Raw genomic sequence first — 19,978 nt, 5'->3', positions numbered from 1 at the left:
ATGTTTTGAAGATTTTAGCTAACGGATGTTTTCGATTGGTCCATTAGACCTGTAAGGCGCCACCCAGTCTTGACTGATTCTTTTTTTCACATTTCTGTGTGCATCGACCAGCCAGGCAGCATGGATAGGCTTTAGACTACTCAATTTTAAGTTTACGTCAAGATTTTCAATCTCGGTTCCTTCTGCGAGGGCATGTTCAATTTCATCACTGTACCAGCGCTGGAAACTTTGTTTGATATTTCGCTTGAATAAATAATTTCAAATAAATCGTACCTTCTTTAGCCCGCTAACAGTGATAAAAGTTGATTTCATAATCAGTATGACGTATAATTACAGTAGAAACACATTACATAAAAATTGCCGACAGTTAAGTTTATTTCCGAAAATCTTTGTGAATCTCCATAAATCTCCGAGAGCCTCATCTCGGACAGCGCTAAAATTAGAAATTAGCTGTCTCGCGAGAGCGCTAATTCACGTCCACGCATTAATTAGATATTTCACCAAAAATTGCGTTTGCGCTAAATTTTTGCCGCGCTAATAAATGTACGCCTACAGTATAGACTTCTGTTATTTCATGTTTCAGAATTTCATGAAGTTTTGACACTGTTTGATTTGTTCTGTTACCAGTCAAATTGTCACATTTTGGGTTATATGGCAAACTTTCCAAATGTTAGAATGGAAAATGCCTGGTGTATTTTCTGACATTATTCTAGGCATAGAGGACCATTTAGTTGAGGCACTGATATTCCACAAGAAAGATGAAAAGCTTCCTCATATTAAATAATTCTACATCCTAAGTGAGACTATACCCAATATACAGTACGAGTCAAATGTGCTGTTGAAACTATATACAAATGTATTATGATATATGTAATACCAGATTAAGATATTCAGCTATTGCTGTTCAGTTTTATGAAATCTTCTGAGCTCAAATACCTGAAAACCTTGAAATAGCAATGTTAGATTGGTCATGTTTGTTAACATGCATCTTGTTTTCATATCAGCTATTTCTGTAAGGATATGAAATACATGGTTTTTAAGCACTACAATGTATTCCATACTCAAATGAATATTACTGGACTGTGATTTATTTCTTGATCACAGCAAGCAAATCTTCCATTGTAGATATTCAATGATCTGCATAAAATGTTACACATTGAAAACAAAAGACTTACAGTCCAACGGTTTCCCAAGTATAGTACTGAGATATTTTCTCAGTGAGACATGTCTCATAAATGCTGGTGTCGTAATCTGACTGGTACACAGAGTCAAAGGAGACTTCATCTGGCATATCTTCACCAGTTGTGGAACTTGTTAAACTCTCCTCCTGGGACTTGAAACCCTCATCAACCAAGTCCTGTATCATACAAATATTAACATAGTAAATGTGGTGCACATAAAGAAGTAAAAGATAATATGTCTTATTACATACTTGTTTCTATTTCCCGTTAAGTTACACTGGTACCGGAAACGTCAATATCTTTCCATACACTGACGCCTGAATTTCATATCGGGTGCGTGACGTAATTCAGTGTGTGTTGTTGCACTATTTTTTTCTATTTAGTTCAGTATTGTCAATCCTATTCAGGCTATTGAACATATATATGATATTTACATAATATTTATACGTGTACATGCGTATGTAATAAAAAGGTTATTATCTTTGCATCATGAAATATGCACTCATTCTTCAGCGGAAGAATATTGCGCTCCTAGTGGCGCAGTATTTCCGCTGAAGAACTTGTGCATATTTCCCGATACAAAGCTAATAACCTATAATTATCAATTAATAATTCAAGCATATGACAACTGTGGCAAAAGGTTAAAAACAATTTCTTAAACATATTTTCTTGAACTTTAACATTCTAAATTTTATTCTACATCTTCATTCTGTATACTTTGCATAAAACTGAAGTTAACAAATTTCAAACAGTCAGACAAACTGCAGAAAAACAAATCAGAAACTTCAACTGCCTTATTTTAATGTCCACCACACCAAGTATTAAAAATCTGGTAATAGCAGACAGTCATGACAAAACAGTTAAAATATATATATCCAAAAAAAACCAGTCATTGCAATTATGCTTAGAAATTTACTTACATTACTATAAGATGAAACTGACTTTGGAATTCTGGTCTCCAGTAAACTGTAAAAATATGTAAACAGTCAGATTTCAGAAAACGGGAAAGCGAATGATACTGATGAGGTAATATCTCACAACAGATAACAATGTTTAAAATAAAAAACAAAAAAACAACAAAGATAGCTCTCACAAATAATTATGGTAGTATGGAAATACTCCAAGTTTTCACTACTCCTCTGTGAATTGTTTCATGAAGGGGCTGCTGGCTCCTAGAAAGAAACCCAACCTTCTTTCAACTTCAAATTCAATGGGGGTTCTCGACAACATCCACTACGTAGACATCGATGTCGAGGGAGCCAGCTAAAGGGCTTCCTGGGCTTCCTTACATAATGGAATTCTATATCCTTTCCAGAGTTATGAAATAACAGCAACCTGAACCACTATGCCAGACATTATTTTTAAAGCTAAGTATTTACTTGTTATCTAGGTCCTCTGGAAGCTCTGGAATATCCAGTTTTACATCAAGGGAGTTAACCCTTCCCTGAACCAACCCTCCAAACAAGGTATGTGTAGTTATCTGCTCATGCAGGTCTCCAAGACAACTGCCAACACTGAAGAACCCATTGCCTGATAGACCACACCCTGGAAGCTGCTCACACAGCTAGAAATGTAAACCAAGTGTTTACTTTAGAAACTATTTCATTTATATCAAAAAACAAGAGCTGTCCGTAAGACAGCCAAGCTCGACTATTCGAAATATTGACCCAGAAGCAGGAAAATATTACCCAAAAAAGTTAAATATCAAAAGAGTTTTAAGTTCAAAAGGGGGAATAATTTGACCAAAATGCATATCAGTTATGGGACTTGCTGCTATCAACTAGTTTTATAACCCCGAAGGCACATGAGAAGTTTCAATTCAATATCTGCATTAGTTTTGGAGATAGTAACTTGCATGTAAAACTTTAACCAGAATTTTCAAAGTCCAAAAGGGGGCATAATTTGCCCAAAATACATGCCAGAGTTTTGGGACTTGATCCAGTGAGGTTAGTAATTGATCTAGAAAAAGAAAAAATAAGTTTCAAATCTATATGCCTTTTAGTAATAGCTGTATGTACTTGCACGCAAAACTTCAACCAGAATTTTCTAAGTCCAAAAGGGGGCATAATTTGGCCAAAATGAAAGTCAGAGTTATGGGACTTGATCCTATCAACTAGTTTTATAACCCCGAAGACACATGTGAAGTTTCAAATCAATATCTGCATTATTTTTGGAGATAATAACTTGCATGTAAAACTTTAACCAAAATTTTCTAAGTCTAAAAGGGGGCATAATTTGCTCAAAAAACATGTCAGAGTTATGGGACTTGACCCAGTGAGGTTGGTAATTGATCTAGAAAAAGAAAAAATAAGTTTTAAATCTATATGCCTTTTAGAAATAGTTGTATGTACTTGCACGCAAAACTTTAACCAGAATTTTCTAAGTCCAAAAGGGGGCATAATTTGGCCAAAATGAAAGTCAGAGTTATGGGACTTGCTGCTATCAACTAGTTTTATAACCCCGAAGACACATGTGAAGTTTCAAATCAATATCTGCATTAGTTTTGGAGATAGTAACTTGCATGTAAAACTTTAACCAAAATTTTCTAAGTCTAAAAGGGGGCATAATTTGCTCAAATAACATGTCAGAGTTATGGGACTTGACCCAGTGAGGTTGGTAATTGATCTAGAAAAAGAAAAAATAAGTTTTAAATCTATATGCCTTTTAGAAATAGTTGTATGTACTTGCACGCAAAACTTTAACCAGAATTTTCTAAGTCCAAAAGGGGGCATAATTTGGCCAAAATGAAAGTCAGAGTTATGGGACTTGCTGCTATCAACTAGTTTTATAACCCCGAAGACACATGTGAAGTTTCAAATCAATATCTGCATTAGTTTTGGAGATAGTAACTTGCATGTAAAACTTTAACCAAAATTTTCTAAGTCCAAAAGGGGGCATAATTTGCTCAAAATACATGTCAGAGTTATGGGACTGGACCCAGAGAGGTTGGTAATTGACCTAGAAAAAGAAGAAATAAGTTTCAAAGCTATATGCCTTTCACTGATGGCTGTATGTACTTGCATGCAAAAACTTAACCAAGGTGTGACGCCGACGCCGACGCCGACGCCAGGGTGAGTAGAATAGCTAGACTATTCTTCGAATAGTCGAGCTAATAAGCCCTGCCATGAGAAAACCAACACAGTGCATCTGCGACCAGCATGGATCCAGACCAGCCTGCACATACGGGCAGTCTGGTCAGGATCCATGCTGTTCGCTTTCAAAGCCTATTGCAATTAGAGAAACCGTTAGCGAACAGCATGGATCCTGACCAGACTGCGCGGATGCGCAGGCTGGTCTGGATCTATGCTGGTAGCAAATGCACTATGTTGGTTTTCTCATGGTGCAGCTCAAATGTACATAAAAAAGTAAGCACATAAAAATTAAGTCAGCTTTTTATAGAAATACTTAATATAGACAATGTATAATACAAGAAGAGAATTCTCTACCATGTTAGTAAAACGGTAGAAAGTTGACGGATAATAGCATGTATAATACATAGCTCTAAATCATATAATATCAACTGAAACAATTTAAAACAATAAAAGCTCTGATTTACTTGATGTTTTCAACTGTTTGTAAAGATTGTTTCAAACAAAATGTAGCTAGCATTTTGTAAATTTTTTACAACGGCATGATGAAAGAAATATAAAACAAAATCACAAATAGTATGATACTTATCAAAGATCGAGTATTATCTTTAACAGAGATCAAAATTGCCGATAATTACTGGCCATTTGATCGTAACAAAAAGACGATCACACCTTTTGTTATCGGTTTGAATTGAAAAGCTCATGTCATTTTGATAGATACCATTCTGAAATACTGAAACAATTGCTTTCTTTTTATTCAAAATATCTAATTAAAAAAAGAAACAACAAACATAATGATATTTTATTAGGTTTATTTTTGAGAAAATAAAAATCCACCGTACAGCTAGACCAATGCTGCTCTCCGCTGCAGAGGTAAAATCTATTACCGGTGTTGATGTAAACTCTACTTTCGTTTTCCATCCACCTCAAAATTGACCAAAAATGTTTTTTCCCAGGATTTTGAACTAAAATCGGGGGTGCGCATTACGCATGGGTATCTACAGTAATTTTTCAAATAAGTATAATAAACTAGATGCCCACAGACAATATGTCTCCTGTGACCTTGACCTTTGAGATAGAGTCCGTCTCATTTAGTTAAACATTCATGGCAAATATAAACAAGATTCCTCAATGTATGTCAAAGTTATGGACTGGACAAGATCTGACATGACATTTGACCTCCAACTGTGACCTTTGACCTTTGGGACAGGAACCTGAGGTTTGTGCATTATACTCTGTCTCACTGAGGTTAACATTCATGCCAAATATAAACAAGATTCCTCAATGCAAGTCAAAGTTATGGGCCAGACAAGATCTGACATGACCTTTGACTTCCGACTGTGACCTTGACTTTTGAGATAGGAACCTGATGTTTGTGCATGACACTCCGTCTCACTGAGGTTAACATTCATTCTGAATATAAGCAAGATTGCTCTATGCATGTCAAAGTTATGGTCTGGACAAACAAATCTGGACGGACGCACTGATGCATGGAAGTAATACACCGAACAACCATTTGGACAACTATGTCTTCGCTTCCGCAAGTGGGCTCAACAAAAATCAAGCAGACAACTATATCTTTTTTATTTTTGAATTTTCTAAGTATATTCTGAAGTTTTGAAAGTCAGGGTTTAATCAAATTCTACATTGTAGAAAATAATTTAATCCGAACGTGCAGAACTACCTTAAGAGTTGGAACCTTGTCCTTACCACAAAAATGAGAGTAAAGGCATGTCCAAAATAATGTTAATACTTACATTTGTTACTGGGTTGATGATTTCCAGAGATTGTCCTTCAAAGACTAACCTATAAAATTTGAAAACATACAAAGTACTCCCCTAGCCAAGGTCAAAATGAGTCAAAGAGGAACTGTCAAGGAACATTTTGTGTAAATTTGTTGAAACTCTTTTTAAAGATTATCAATGATTTTATGATGGCCTACCTACTAATGAGGGATACACCCAAAAATTAATTGTCATCTCATGATGTATTCCCAGTCAATGAAAGATGTTTCATTTTGTCATTTTTGCCTGAGCACAGCACCCAGTTTTTTTAATAAGAACTGTGTCCTTTTAGATAACATGTTCAGCAGTCCATCAATGAGGTTCCCAGTTCAAGCCAATCTGTAGACACAATCACAGCACCTTTTAATCAAGCACTGGTTCTCCCAGAAAGTGGTTGTAACTGTGACTCTTATATGTTTAAAACTACATAAGACTCAAATGAGCTAAAACCGAATGAGATTACTGAACATTTAACCCTTAACCTGCTATATTTCTATAATGGACTGGTCCATCTTTCAATTTGGACAGTACCACTTATTATTCAAAGGGGTTTTCACTGAAAATTTACTGACTGAATAGCGAACAGTGCAGACCATGATCAGACTGCACGGATGTGCAGGCTGATCTTGGTCTACACTGGTCGCAAAGGCAGAATCATCTGCTGCCAGCAGACTAAGGGTTAAGCACATTTCTTTTCTGTAAACTGAAGTTTAAATATTTGAAAGTAGTAACAGACCTTGGATAATGCATGTAATGGAATCTATCTGGCTGTATTATCTGTGTATCTCCATAGCAGAGTGGGCCCTCTGGCAACACTGGTTCGTAGCCCTATAAATATTACCATAGCAATATTTACAACAGATATTTTCAAACACTTAAACCTTACCACAGATTTATTTCTACAAAACAAATGACAAAAAAAACAACCAAAAAACATTAAAGCATGCATATACACAAAAGCAAAAAACTTTATTTAAAAAAAAACTTCTAATTTCAATATATAAGTTCGCACAGAAACATAAATTGGCATTAACAGCATCATCGTGTTAACAAAATAAGCATCATCATGTTAACAAAATAAGCATCATCATGTTAACAAAATAAATCCTGTGACAAGAGATTTTGTGTACTGTCTTGTCAGATAAAAACATTTTACATTAGCAGTCAAAGTTATGTGAAAAGACCTTTGTCAAAACTGTCAAAAAAGTAATACCCGTTTAGGTTGTACTGGAAGTTTAACTTCTTCATGACCTATAGCCTGTGGTTTCTGTGCAGATCCTGTGTCCTTCAACTTTAACAGAACTTGTAACACAGAAAACACATTGTCTCTATCATCAGAGTCTGAAAAAAAAAAAGAGAAAAAAGTTACAACTGTAAAAAGCAACTACAACAAGGAACCTCCTACTGATTGCAAATACATAAACTTACTAATAAAACAAACAAAAAACTGCATTAAGTTAAACAAGAATGCTGTCAACATTATATGACACATGCCCATTGAAAACACTTAAAATTATATTACATAAAGTCCAAAAAATGGTTGTAACTCCAGAAAAACTAGGACACAGGTCCCCCCCTCCCTCCCACACACACACCTATCACTGTACCTGGTTTTATGACTCAAGGATAAACATTTTTTAAAGTGTTTGCAACACAAACTTTTAAGAACTTTAAATTAAGACTTTATGTGTATTTTTCAATAATGAAGGACCATAACTCTGGCCTAGCTGAGTAAAATCCCAAAGACAACACCCGGTGCAAAACTTCATAGGCTATAAAACAATCCTGTAATGTTTTATGACTCTATGTCATGTACATTATGACACTTACAAGTGGCACAAACTTCTATTGTTTGACTAAGTCTTGGGCGATAACTCTTGCCTTGCAAAGTGAAAAAAACAAAAAACAAAAAAATCCCCAAAAAACTCAGGTCCACAAATTCACATGCTGGCTAATATTCCAAATGGTTTCACGACTCTAGGTGGATTTGTTTTTAAGATATGCTGATTAACAATCATGTGAGGTTTGATGACTCTGGGTCAAATTCTTTTTGAGATATGAATAACACAAATTCGAACAGATGGACATACGGACAATCAGGGTTAGAATTTAACAATTTTTTGCACTTTCAACTCACAATTTATCAATTTAGTCGCAATTTTGTTCAACCGTTTTGGGCGGAAACAAGGCTCTGTCCTCCATAATACTACCGGTAAGCGTGTGTAGTACAAAAGGAGGGTTTCCACCAAATACTGTGCGTGCGCATATGGTAGTTACCGTGTTGCGTAATCAAAGTCTGCAAACAGTCCATGCACTATGAAAAAACGTCATCAATCGGAGCGTACTCTGTGAAACATCATCATTAAATGCATAAGAAGATCGAAACTGAAAGTTAAAGAAATTAAAACTGTTGTAATTTCTACTTTTGCGAGTTTGGGCAAAAGTCGCACGCATTTTTTAAAGTGTACTTGCATTCTACGAATATGAAAGCTTAAATTCAAACCCTGCAGACAAGGGCAACTCTAAGTATCCCCCCTCCCCCAAAAATAGGAATGTCAGAAGTGGAGTGCCCTAGTCTGTGACCTCGATCTAGAAAATAAAGACCAGACTTTGCAACCTTACACCTTTAGTGAAGTTTGGAAACCCTTATGACTACAGATAGGTTTACCACATAGTTTAGAGAGCAGAGATTCAAGTCTATTAGCATCATCATATCTCCGTCTCTTCCGCAGTGATAGTATCAGCCAGCTGTATTCTGATTTCACCTTTTCTATAACATCTCCATCACTGTGTTTTACATGCCTGTAAAACAGAATAGCAAAATCGTCTACTAAGATATTTAACTTTTAACCCTTACCATGCTGGACACAACTGATTCTGCCTTTGCGACCAGTGTAGACCAAGATCAGCATGCACATCTATGCAGCCTGATCATGGTCTGCACTGTTCGCTATTCAGTCAGTAAATTTTCAGTAAACACCCCTTTAAATGATAAATGGTACTGTCCAAAATGGAAGATGGACCAGTCCATCATTGAAATTTAGCATGGTAAGTAAGGGTTAAACATCCTCCTTTCCTGCATCATAACTAATCTTTTGTGAATTACATGAACATTATATTTATGCGGAGACAAGACGTTTTAAAATGTACTGTAAAATCATTTTTTTTTCTTGGCATGAAATTTCATGTATTTAGTGTTGTATCCAGTATTTATCCAAAATTACTATTTCATTGGGATATAAATTCATGGATTTTGACATTTGCACATATAAAAAATGGGAATTTATATGCTTTTTTGCAATTTGATTTCATGGATTTAATCAACCACAAAATCTACAAATATTAGTCCTCAAGAATATCAACAATTTCATGATAGTATCATTTAAGTTCACTTATCATGAAATTCTGAAGGTTTTTTTTTCTACAAAACATAAAAAACTGACATTGAAATTACAGCTCTAAGTTATTAGATGCAAACAGGCTGCGGGCAACAGTTCTTTAAGTTGTCAGCTCTAGAAACTGTTATTCAATGCAAACAGGCTGTGGGCAACAGTTCTTCATATTGTCAGCTCTAGTATCTGTTACTAGATGCAAACAGGCTGCGGGCAACAATTCTTTATGTTCTCAGCTCTAGTATCTATTACTACAGTGAAACACCGCTCGCTCGAGGTCGCAAGGGGATGAGCAAAATGCTCGAGTTATCCATGGTTTCGAGCGACCCAAACATTTACCAACATACGAAGAAAGTTGAAGTTTGTTTTACGAATTGTCATCGAGACCATTTGCAGAGGAAACGGTGATGCGTAATAATAACACACTCGTGACATCTAAAAAAAACGTATTACAAACGTTATTTATGATAGATCGTAAGGAACAGCTAAGACATTTTTTTATTTGAAATACTGTAATCGAATTCGCAATTTTCTTCTCCAAATTAAGATCTCATTTTATCGTCTCAATTTTATAAAAAGGCTATCTTATTTCCTGTATTTGCATGCAAACAACTGTTGATTAAAATATTAAGATCTCATAATTATCTTCTCGATCCCGCAGAAAAAAAGTAATAATTAATAACAATTTTGATCAATAAAATTTCTCTTCCACCTTTCATCAATAATTAAATTCATTATCAGATCAAATATACCGACAAACAAACATTTAAGATAGTCGGAGAATAGACCATGCAATTCTCACGACGTGGGAAAGTTTTAAATTAACCGATACATTCTGACCGCCGAAGGTGTGAAAAATTTTGACACCTCTGCTCGAGTTTGCCATAAGCAACAAAGAGTAAATTAATACACAGGGACCAGGTGTCATGCTCGAGCGATCGAGTTATCGATGCTCGACCCAGCCATGGTAATTTCACATAGAAAATAGAAGGAAATCGGCCGGGACCACATGAATTGCTCGAGCGAGCCCGGGTGCTCGAGTCATCGATGCTCGAGCGAGCGGTGTTTCACTGTAGATGCAAACAGGCTGCAGGCAACAATTCTTTATGTTGTCAGCTCCAGCAACTGTTGTTAGATGCAAACAGGCTGTGGGCAACAATTCTTTATGTTGTCAGCTCTAGTTACTGTTACTAGCTGCAAACAGGCTGCGGGCAACAATTCTTTATGTTGTCAGCTCTAGTATCTATTACTAGATGCAAACAGGCTGCAGGCAACAATTCTTTATGTTGTCAGCTCCAGCAACTGTTGTTAGATGCAAACAGGCTGCAGACAACAATTCTTTATGTTGTCAGCTCTAGTAACTGTTACTAGCTGCAAACAGGCTGCGGGCAACAATTCTTTCTGTTGTCAGCTCCAGCAACTCTTGTTAGCTGCAAACTGGCTGCGGGCAACAATTCTTTAGATGTCAGCTCTAGTAACTGTTACTAGCTGCAAACAGGCTGCAGGCAACAATTCTTTAGATGTCAGCTCTTGTAACTGTTACTAGCTGCAAACAGGCTGCGGGCAACAATACTTTAGGTGTCAGCTCTAGTAACTGTTACTAGATGCAAACAGGCTGCGGGCAACAATTCTTTAGGTGTCAGCTCTAGTAACTGTTACTAGATGCAAACAGACTGCGGGCAACAATTCTTTAGGTGTCAGCTCTAGTAACTGTTACTAGATGCAAACAAGCTGCGGGCAACAATTCTTTAGGTTGTCAGCTCTAGTTACTGTTACTAGCTGCAAACAGGCTGCGGGCAACAATTCTTTAGGTTGTCAGCTCTAGAAACTGTTATTCGATGCAAACAGGCTGTGGGCAACAATTCTTTATATTGTCAGCTCTAGTAACTGTTACTAGATCATGCAAACAGGCTGCGGGCAACAATTCTTTAGGTTGTCAGCTCTGGCAACTGTTATTCGATGCAAACAGGCTGTGGGAAACAATTCTTCATATTGTCAGCTCTAGTAACTGCTACTAGATCATGCAAACAGGCTGCAGGCAACAATTCTTTATGTTGTCAGCTCTAGTATCTGTTACTAGATGCAAACAGGCTGCGGGCAACAATTCTTTATGTTGTCAGCTCTAGTATCTATTACTAGATGCAAACAGGCTGCGAGCAACAATTCTTTATGTTGTCAGCTCCAGCAACTGTTGTTAGATGCAAACAGGCTGTAGGCAACAATTCTTTATGTTGTCAGCTCTAGCAACTGTTACTAGATCATGCAAACAGGCTGCGGGCAACAATTCTTTATGTTGTAAGCTCTAGTATCTATTACTAGATGCAAACAGGCTGCGGGCAACAATTCTTTATGTTGTCAGCTCTAGCAACTGTTGTTAGATGCAAACAGGCTGCGGGCAACAATTCTTTATGTTGTCAGCTCTAGTAACTGTTACTAGATGCAAACAGGCTGCGGGCAACAATTCTTTATGTTGTCAGCTCTAGCAACTGTTATTAGATGCAAACAGGCTGTGGGCAACATTCTTCATGTTGTCAGCCCTATCAACTGTTACTAGATGTAAACAGACTGCGAGCGACAATTTTTCATGCTGTCTGCCTTAGAAACTGTTACAAGATGCAAACAGGTTGCAGGCAACAATTCTTCATGTTGTCAGCTCTAGCAACTGTTACTAGATGCAAACAGGCTGCGGGCAACAATTGTTCAGGTTGTCACCTCTAGTAACTGTTACTAGATGCAAACAGACTGCGAGCAACAATTCTTCATGCTGTCAGCCTTTGAAACTGTTACTAGATGCAAACAGGTTGCGGGCAACAATTCTTCATGTTGTCAGCTCTAGCAACTGTAACTAGATGCAAACATGCTGTGGGGAACAATTCTTCATGTTGTCAGCTCTAGCATTTGTTACAAGATTCAAACAGGCTGCGGGCAACAATTCTTCATGTTGTCAGCTATAGTAACTGTAACTAGAAGCATATAGGCCACCGACACAGTTCTTAATGATGTCAGCTCTAGTAACTGTTGCTAGATGCATGCAGGCTGCAGGCAACAATACAGTTGTCAGCTGTAGCAAGTGTAGTAACTGTTACTTGATGCATACAGGCCTCAGGCACAGTTCATAATGATGTCAGCCCTAGTAACTGCTGCTAGATGCACACAGGCTGCAGGCAACAACTCTTTATGTTGTCAGCACGTGTAATGCTGCTAGATGCATACAGACCACAGGCAACAATTTTTCATGTTGTCCTGGATATTGAGGGATAATTTTGACTGTTACTAAAATACATACAAAATAATTGTTATATCTACCAAATTTCTGAAAAATGTGCAATAATTATAACCAATTTAAAACTACATTCATTCCTAATGCAGAGTTTTCTGCTAAAATCAGAGAAACAATCCAAAATTCACAAAACATTTTAAGAGCATAAAGTAGTGATTTATAACAAACAGTTACTCTGTTACAAATTTTTAATATGTTACAACATTATGAGTAGGTCTAAAACATACCTGTCTGTATTCTTTAAGTATGTAAATAATGATCTATACAGGCGCTTCTTCAAATTTGACCTGATCTGTTTTCTACTTTGAGGTTGGCGGCCAAGTGTTGCTCTTTTCTTTTCAGGTGTAAAATAATTACAAAGATAACCAAAAGCCTCTGTAATACTTTCTGTGGATGCCATTTCAACAAGCTATAAAATAACAAAAAATGGGTAAAATGGTGCCTGGAAAGTGAGCAGCAGTATTTTACTGCATTTGTATGTAACACAAGAACAAACTGGTCACCAAAGATGGATTTACAGTAATAAGAGTTTTTTATTATAAGACATCTATCAAATTATTTACAGGAGCTATGTACATATCCTAAATACAGTCTAACTCATGTACAAAATGACCAGCAGAGGGGAACAGCCTAAATGTCTGGTTAAGTTATAAAATTATGATCATGTAACACAGGATGGATTTAGGACCTTCATTTAACATGTACGGAACCATTATTTGGCCCCATTTCCTTCTCCCAATTCACAATTTGGAAAATAATTCCCTCTCCAAACCCTCATTTTTTTTTTCAAAAATAATTTTTCCAGCTTTAACTTCTATACGTATACTGATACATTATTTTGATTCTTATAAGTCTTTTATTGTAAAATTTAGACCAAATGTGACAGAACTGTTTGCGGATGTATGGCGCCAAATGGTAGGTCGTCACGCTCCTTTGTTTATACATGCCTGGATCGGAAATGATAATTAGTCGTGCCAAATAGTTCAATTAGAGCATAAACGCTGACGAAGTATTCTGCACAGCGAATTATGAACTCGGTGTGAATGTAAATTAATCAAGGTAGTTATGCTGTGACATTTCATTTTTAACCTGTTTTAAAGTAAAATATTTGATAAAATTGAAAGCACTGTTTCTCAATGCGTACATGGCGCTAAATATCACGTCCACATGATGTCAACATAATACTGTTGTGATGATTTAAGCCTTGCCTAGTCATATTAGAATTATGAATAGTGTATTGAATTAATTAAATTGTCAGTTTTTGATTGCTTAAGACAGAAACATTTACCTGTAAATAAATGCTAAATGATTGTTTTCATCATACATGCCTCAATTAAATCGATAGTTTAATAACTATTTCAAAGAGTTAAAACAAAAGTGTTTCAAATTCTTTAATGGCAAAATGATGAAACGAAGAAAGGTTGCCAAATTCAGCAAAGTGAATGTTTAAAGAGATAACTGACACTTTATTTATGCAAGTTTAATTAATATTAGCAGATATAGCACACCACTTCTAAATGAATCTTAATACAGATATAGGGTTGGATATCGTTAAGGACGAAGTGGTCCGATACCGATACCGATACCAACGAAAGGATACGGTATTTTTAACGATACCGATACCAAGCTTTGAAGTACATCACATAAGCAATGATTTGGTTAGTATTAAATACACCGTTTTAAGTAGTTATACAGGAAAATTTGCTTTGATATATAAACATTTTAAGTCTGTTAATTTGATGTTGTACTAAAATTATGAAAGAGTAAATAAAATAAACATATTTTACAAACTAGAGTTTTCCAAAATAAAAAAAAAGAGTAGATACGTCGCTCACTGTGCAATTTAAATCTAGGACTCACTGACTGTGTTAATGCATGCTCTGCACTGACGAGAACTGTAAAAATTCAACACTTACTAGCTTTCAAATTAACCCATTTAACAAGTCAGACTCGTTGTCACTCATGATAAATCTTCAACCAGGTTAACTAGTAATGTATTTAAATTGCAACATTTTTTCCAACACAATTTTCATTGAAAAATAGCCCTCAAAACGCTTGAAACAACCAGCAATAACGTATTTCTATTAGTTCGCGAAAACCGATGACTTGTTTACGTAGGTTACAGCTTAGTTTCGTAACTTTTTATAAAAATAATTTTTTTTTCATTTGTTTTGATAGAATATGACAAAGAGCAAAAAAATGTCGTATATTTTGCAATTAAGTATGATTCACGTAGTTTAAAACGACGGGAAAAGAAGTTTTTTATAATAATATTTAGCATACGAAATTATTCGCAAGGCCAGCTCTCCATGTTACTCGGAGCGGTGTCACAGTAAACAATGTCGATCGCGTTATAACTGTGTTTCAAATACTATTTGCTTATTTTCTGCTTTCTTTTGCCGCGGAATTGGTAATTATTTTGTTTATTTACTTTTATGGAAATACCGGAATCGGGACCGGTTCTTTACGAAACGGTATATACCCGTACTTTACGAAGTGATTATTCGGTACGGTACCGATACCGGGAACCGGTATCCAACCCTATACAGATACTGAAAATGGTTAAAGACATCATACTTTAAAACACAAATTCTTATTTCTAGCATACATGTCAAGTTCCCAGGACAATTTTCCAGGAGATATCAGTTGAAAATCCAGGAGATTTGATGAAAAACCAGGAGTTTTATCGAAATTGTAGGTCGAACATAAAACTGTAAAACAGATTAGATCTAAACCATATCCTTTCTGACTTGATTAATTGATTTGGTAAGGTTTCAGGGGTTGTAATTTGCATTTTATCCTTATTATGCTGGACACTATTAATTCTGCCTTTGCGACCAGTGCAGATCATGATCAGCCTGCACATACCTGAAGTCTGATCATGATCTGCACTGTATGCCATTCAGTCAGTCACCTCTTTTAACAGTTAATGGTACTGTCCAAATTGAAAGATGGGCAAGTTCATTATAGAAATTTAGCAGGGTAAGGGTTTAAACATTTTTTTCAAAAAAGAGTTGATTTAAATTTATTCAATTATTATCTTTTAATAAGCAGAGGAAAATAGTATCCAGTGAATAATCTGCAGGTCTTTTTGACATTCCTAGAATTTTAGCCCATGAGCAGTAGCTAAAATAGATTGGAAATGAATCTATTTCACCATTTTGACTTTATATAGTTTTAAAATTTTTACTCAATAAAAATGAAAATAAAAATACAAAATCATAGCTGTTAAGAATATTTAAACCTATTTCAAGTTGTTGACACTTCTGCCACCGGTGGTAACGATTCCCATCACTCCAATTTATCTACTCAATTTCAAATGTATTCAAATCTTTTCCCATCTAAAATTTCCATATCATGACATTATGTTAAACTTGCCAATTAACACAATCTAAAAATAGCCCATACATACACCTGTCTACTGATGTCATCGGAGCATGACCTTGTTAAACTTTTATCGATAGAGTGATAAATTACGTCAGCCACAGTGTGTAATTAGTGATTTGATATTTGATGCTTGAAATTTTGGCCACTGGAATATAAAAACTGTCTGGCTAATGCTGGCATCTGTCCAAAATTACACTAAAGGAATGCTTATTATGGAAAAATGATTTTCCGGGAGATATTTAAGTTTTCCGTACATCCGGGAAATTGGGTCTGAATCCGGGAAACTTGACATGTATGTTCTAGAAACATGTTTAATAAAATGTAGACATGTCACAAGCATGTTAAAAAGGAATTTCAAACATTTCTAATTAATTCCTGCGGACCATACTGTATAAATTATTTCGACTAGGGGCCAAATGTCCTGTCATTTCAGCTAAAATAAGACGGGGGGGGGGGGGGGGGGGGGGAGACAAATGTTCAGTAACTAATTTTTCATTTGGGGCAAACCTCCTAGGGGCATATGGCCAGTTACCATTGATTCGTGCCTTAACATCAAATTCGTGCCCAAACAAACGGAAGGAATGGTGCCTCGCGAGACCGCTGCGCGTGTCCGAGTACTTATCAAGTTTCGCAACAAGTTTTTTGCTCGTCACTTCAACCATCAAAATGCGCAAGAAACAGGTAAAATACTACTATTACAACAATATCCTAGTACCTGAACCCTTTAATCTGTTTAATTCTGTCTAATAACAGCCCATAAATCTTAATTTTGCATAAAATTTACATTCTTCTGCATTTTGACAACACGGAGACGCTTGACACACTCAAGTCACGTGATATTTATCATTTAGTTACACTTACGTCGAAAAGTTGCGCTACACATTTTATGATACAAAAAGCCAATTAAAATCCAATTATGGATTGAAGTCTCTTCAATGAAAATTCTTACCTGCTCTGAGATTTTCTTTCATTAAATTATGAGGGAAAGTTGCATGCCCTCAGATTATAAAAAAAAAAAAGATTGTTCTAACCCCATATGATGATAAATAAAGGCCAGGCTTGACTACAGATCTATATGTTTTATATCTTTGCTTATTGATTGCCAATATGATAAATTTAATTCTTGATAATTCTTTCATTGTTCTAAATTAACCAAAACAAGTATGAAAAAAAATAATTTTTTTTGTAGGATAAGCCAAAGAAAATAAAGGACAAATACAGAAAGTACACGCCTGAATCTATGCTGCAAGCTTACGAAGCAGTAATGAGAGGGACTCCAGTCAAAAGAGCTGCAAAACAGTTTGCAGTACCTGTGCAGACATTAAGGGATAGGGTAAAAGGGCGTATAGACCCTAATAACTTTCAGTCTGGTAGTGAGACTATATTAAGTAGGGAAGAGGAGGAGACCCTTGTTGATCATGTGGAGGCAATGGCTGAACTAGGTTATGGATTTTCAAACGTTCAGCTGCAGCAGTTGGCTGGAGAACTGGCACATGATATGGGGAAAAGGTCAAAGAATAAGCCTCTCAGTTATAACTGGATTTGTGGATTTTTAAAACGCTGGGAGCATAGACTAACCAGAGTAAATCCAAGGAAACTTGACAGTCAGAGGGCCAAGTCATCAACCCCTGAAACTGTATCTTCATATTATAAAAACTTGCAAGATACCATAACTAAGTATAATCTTCAGGATAAACCACATTTGATTTATAACATAGATGAAACAGGTCTCCAACCAGAACATAGACCACCAAGTATACTGGCAAGTGTTAACACCAAACCCCAGGCAGTTACGTCACCCAGATCCACAACAACAACTCTTATTAGTTGTGTAAATGCAATTGGAAACTCTCTTCCACCTTTTTTTGTTTTTAAGGGTAAACGTTTCAATCAGGATTTGCTGAAGGGAGCCTGTGCTGGAGCAAGTGCAGCCATGTCAGAGTCCGGCTGGTCTAATTCACATATATTCCGGCAGTATCTTGAGGAACATTTCTTACCTTATGTATCAAATGGTGAAGGCAGCAGTCAGCCAGTACTACTTACGTTTGATGGGCATGCATCTCACATATCATCCAGTTTGATAAAATGGGCCAAGGAGCACAACATTATATTATTTGTCTTGCCAGCCCATACTTCCCATCTCTTGCAGCCACTTGATGTTTCTATATTTGGGCCATTCAAGTCTTTTTATTATTCTGAATGTGCTTTGTTCATGAGGCAGAACATGGGAACAGTTATAACAAAGTATGACATTTGTAATATTGCATGTAAAGCATATTTGAAGGCCTTCACTCCAGTCAATATACAGGCTGGTTTTAAGAAAACAGGGATATACCCTTTCTGTGCAGATGCTGTCCCTAAAGAGAAGCTTTTCCCAGCAGAAGGCTTCAGAGAAGAGAGCCCTTTAGAAAAGGTAAAAGCCATTAAGTCTGGCAAGGTAGCAGTAGAAGAATTCCTTAAACTGAAAACTGAAAGGAAAGAACTTGAAAAGAAAAATAACTCAGACTGTGATTCAAATGTCATAGTATGCAGTGCATGTAAAGCCAAGAAATTAAAGAAGCCAAAACCAGGTGGTGTTGCTATAACTGAGGATAGCTTCAACAAACAACTAAATGATTATGAAGTAGAAAGAGCAGAAAAAGAAACACAGAAGCCATCAACTAAAAGCAAAGGCAAAACAAAAAATGCAAAACTTAACCTGGAAATGCATTACAGCCCCAAACCCTCCACAAGTGGCTTGAACTTGGATGCCAAGACCAAATCTCCAACCCCTCAGAGCCTGACAGACACTGAAGATATGGAAGAGGATGTTTCTGAAGCTGATCTGTGCTGTGTGTGCCATAAATTATCACCACCCAACTTACATAAGCTTCCGTATCTTAAAATTGTAAATTGGGCAATGTGTGAAAAGTGCAGCCACTGGGTACATCTGGCCTTTTGCACTAAAGTTACAGTTGTTAGAAGGCATAGTGTGTTCTTATGCCCACACTGTGACCAGCAATAATGTCATACTACATCAAAGTTTCAAAGTAGTAAATATGTTTACCAAAAAGTATGAAAAAAAACAAAAAAATGTTAATGTTTACAGTTCATATTTAAAACTTTACCTTTAAAATGTTGTAAATACTTGGGTAGTGTACTTTAATTATTTGCATTAATTACCACAATGCCTTTCAAAAATTCATGAAAGTGACATTAATCCACAGTGATATGAAGAAACTTTTGTTGTGTAGTATAGAACTGGTTTCCCTGATCATACAAACTGTTGTAGAAAGCTGGGAACCAAATGGCACGAATTTGATGATAAGCGTTTCAGCGATCCAGATTGTCAAGGTTGGCTATTACAGGTATGTTTATTTTTAGAAACGGTTAAAAATCGTTCTGTTTTTTGTTGTTTAGACAAAAATAGAAGTTCAGTTGTTGCAGAAAATAGAAATATGTTAAGTTTACGTCCATTTTTTACACAAGTAGCATGTAATTACCCACTTAGGGGCACGAATATATGGTAACACGGCATATATATTCTACACCCGTTTTACTTTAAGCCCTAGATCAATGCGACTTCTAAATGTGGCAAATAAGAAATTTGTCCGAAAAATATGTGATCCGAAAACGAGTGTGAATTAGTTGTCTCGATTAAGCATTTTGTAGGGATATAATAATTTAGTTACATCCCTCGTCAGATTTTAAAATAACGCCTTATTTTCATCACATGCAATTTAATGCCGTTTATTACATCCCAACAAAGAAACATACCAATTTCAACGCTCGGACCTATCAAAACAACCGCCATTTTCTTTTTGAACTACGACAAAGACAGTCTTTTTAACGAAAAGTGACAAAAGCACACTAAAGATTATCTAGT

The 19,978-nt window shown here is 36.1% G+C and overlaps 1 protein-coding gene across 1 annotated transcript in view; it reads right to left on the bottom strand.

The window, feature by feature from the left end:
• Window positions 1-19,978, bottom strand: part of LOC123528898 (gamma-tubulin complex component 6-like) — a 42,895-nt gene extending 22,917 nt beyond the window's left edge. Inside the window, exons 1-9 of the mRNA XM_045308968.2 lie at window positions 19,870-19,978; window positions 12,954-13,135; window positions 8,723-8,856; window positions 7,268-7,395; window positions 6,791-6,882; window positions 6,028-6,076; window positions 2,561-2,745; window positions 2,102-2,147; window positions 1,176-1,357 (exon numbers count right to left, since the gene is read on the bottom strand). Coding sequence (XP_045164903.2) covers window positions 1,176-1,357; window positions 2,102-2,147; window positions 2,561-2,745; window positions 6,028-6,076; window positions 6,791-6,882; window positions 7,268-7,395; window positions 8,723-8,856; window positions 12,954-13,126 — 989 coding nt within the window. The 5' untranslated portion in view covers window positions 13,127-13,135; window positions 19,870-19,978. The remainder of the gene's footprint in view (window positions 1-1,175; window positions 1,358-2,101; window positions 2,148-2,560; window positions 2,746-6,027; window positions 6,077-6,790; window positions 6,883-7,267; window positions 7,396-8,722; window positions 8,857-12,953; window positions 13,136-19,869) is intronic.

This window comes from Mercenaria mercenaria, chromosome 13 (genome assembly GCF_021730395.1).
Source record: "Mercenaria mercenaria strain notata chromosome 13, MADL_Memer_1, whole genome shotgun sequence".
NCBI lineage: Eukaryota > Metazoa > Mollusca > Bivalvia > Venerida > Veneridae > Mercenaria > Mercenaria mercenaria.
This window is presented reverse-complemented; position numbering and strand designations above follow the sequence as displayed.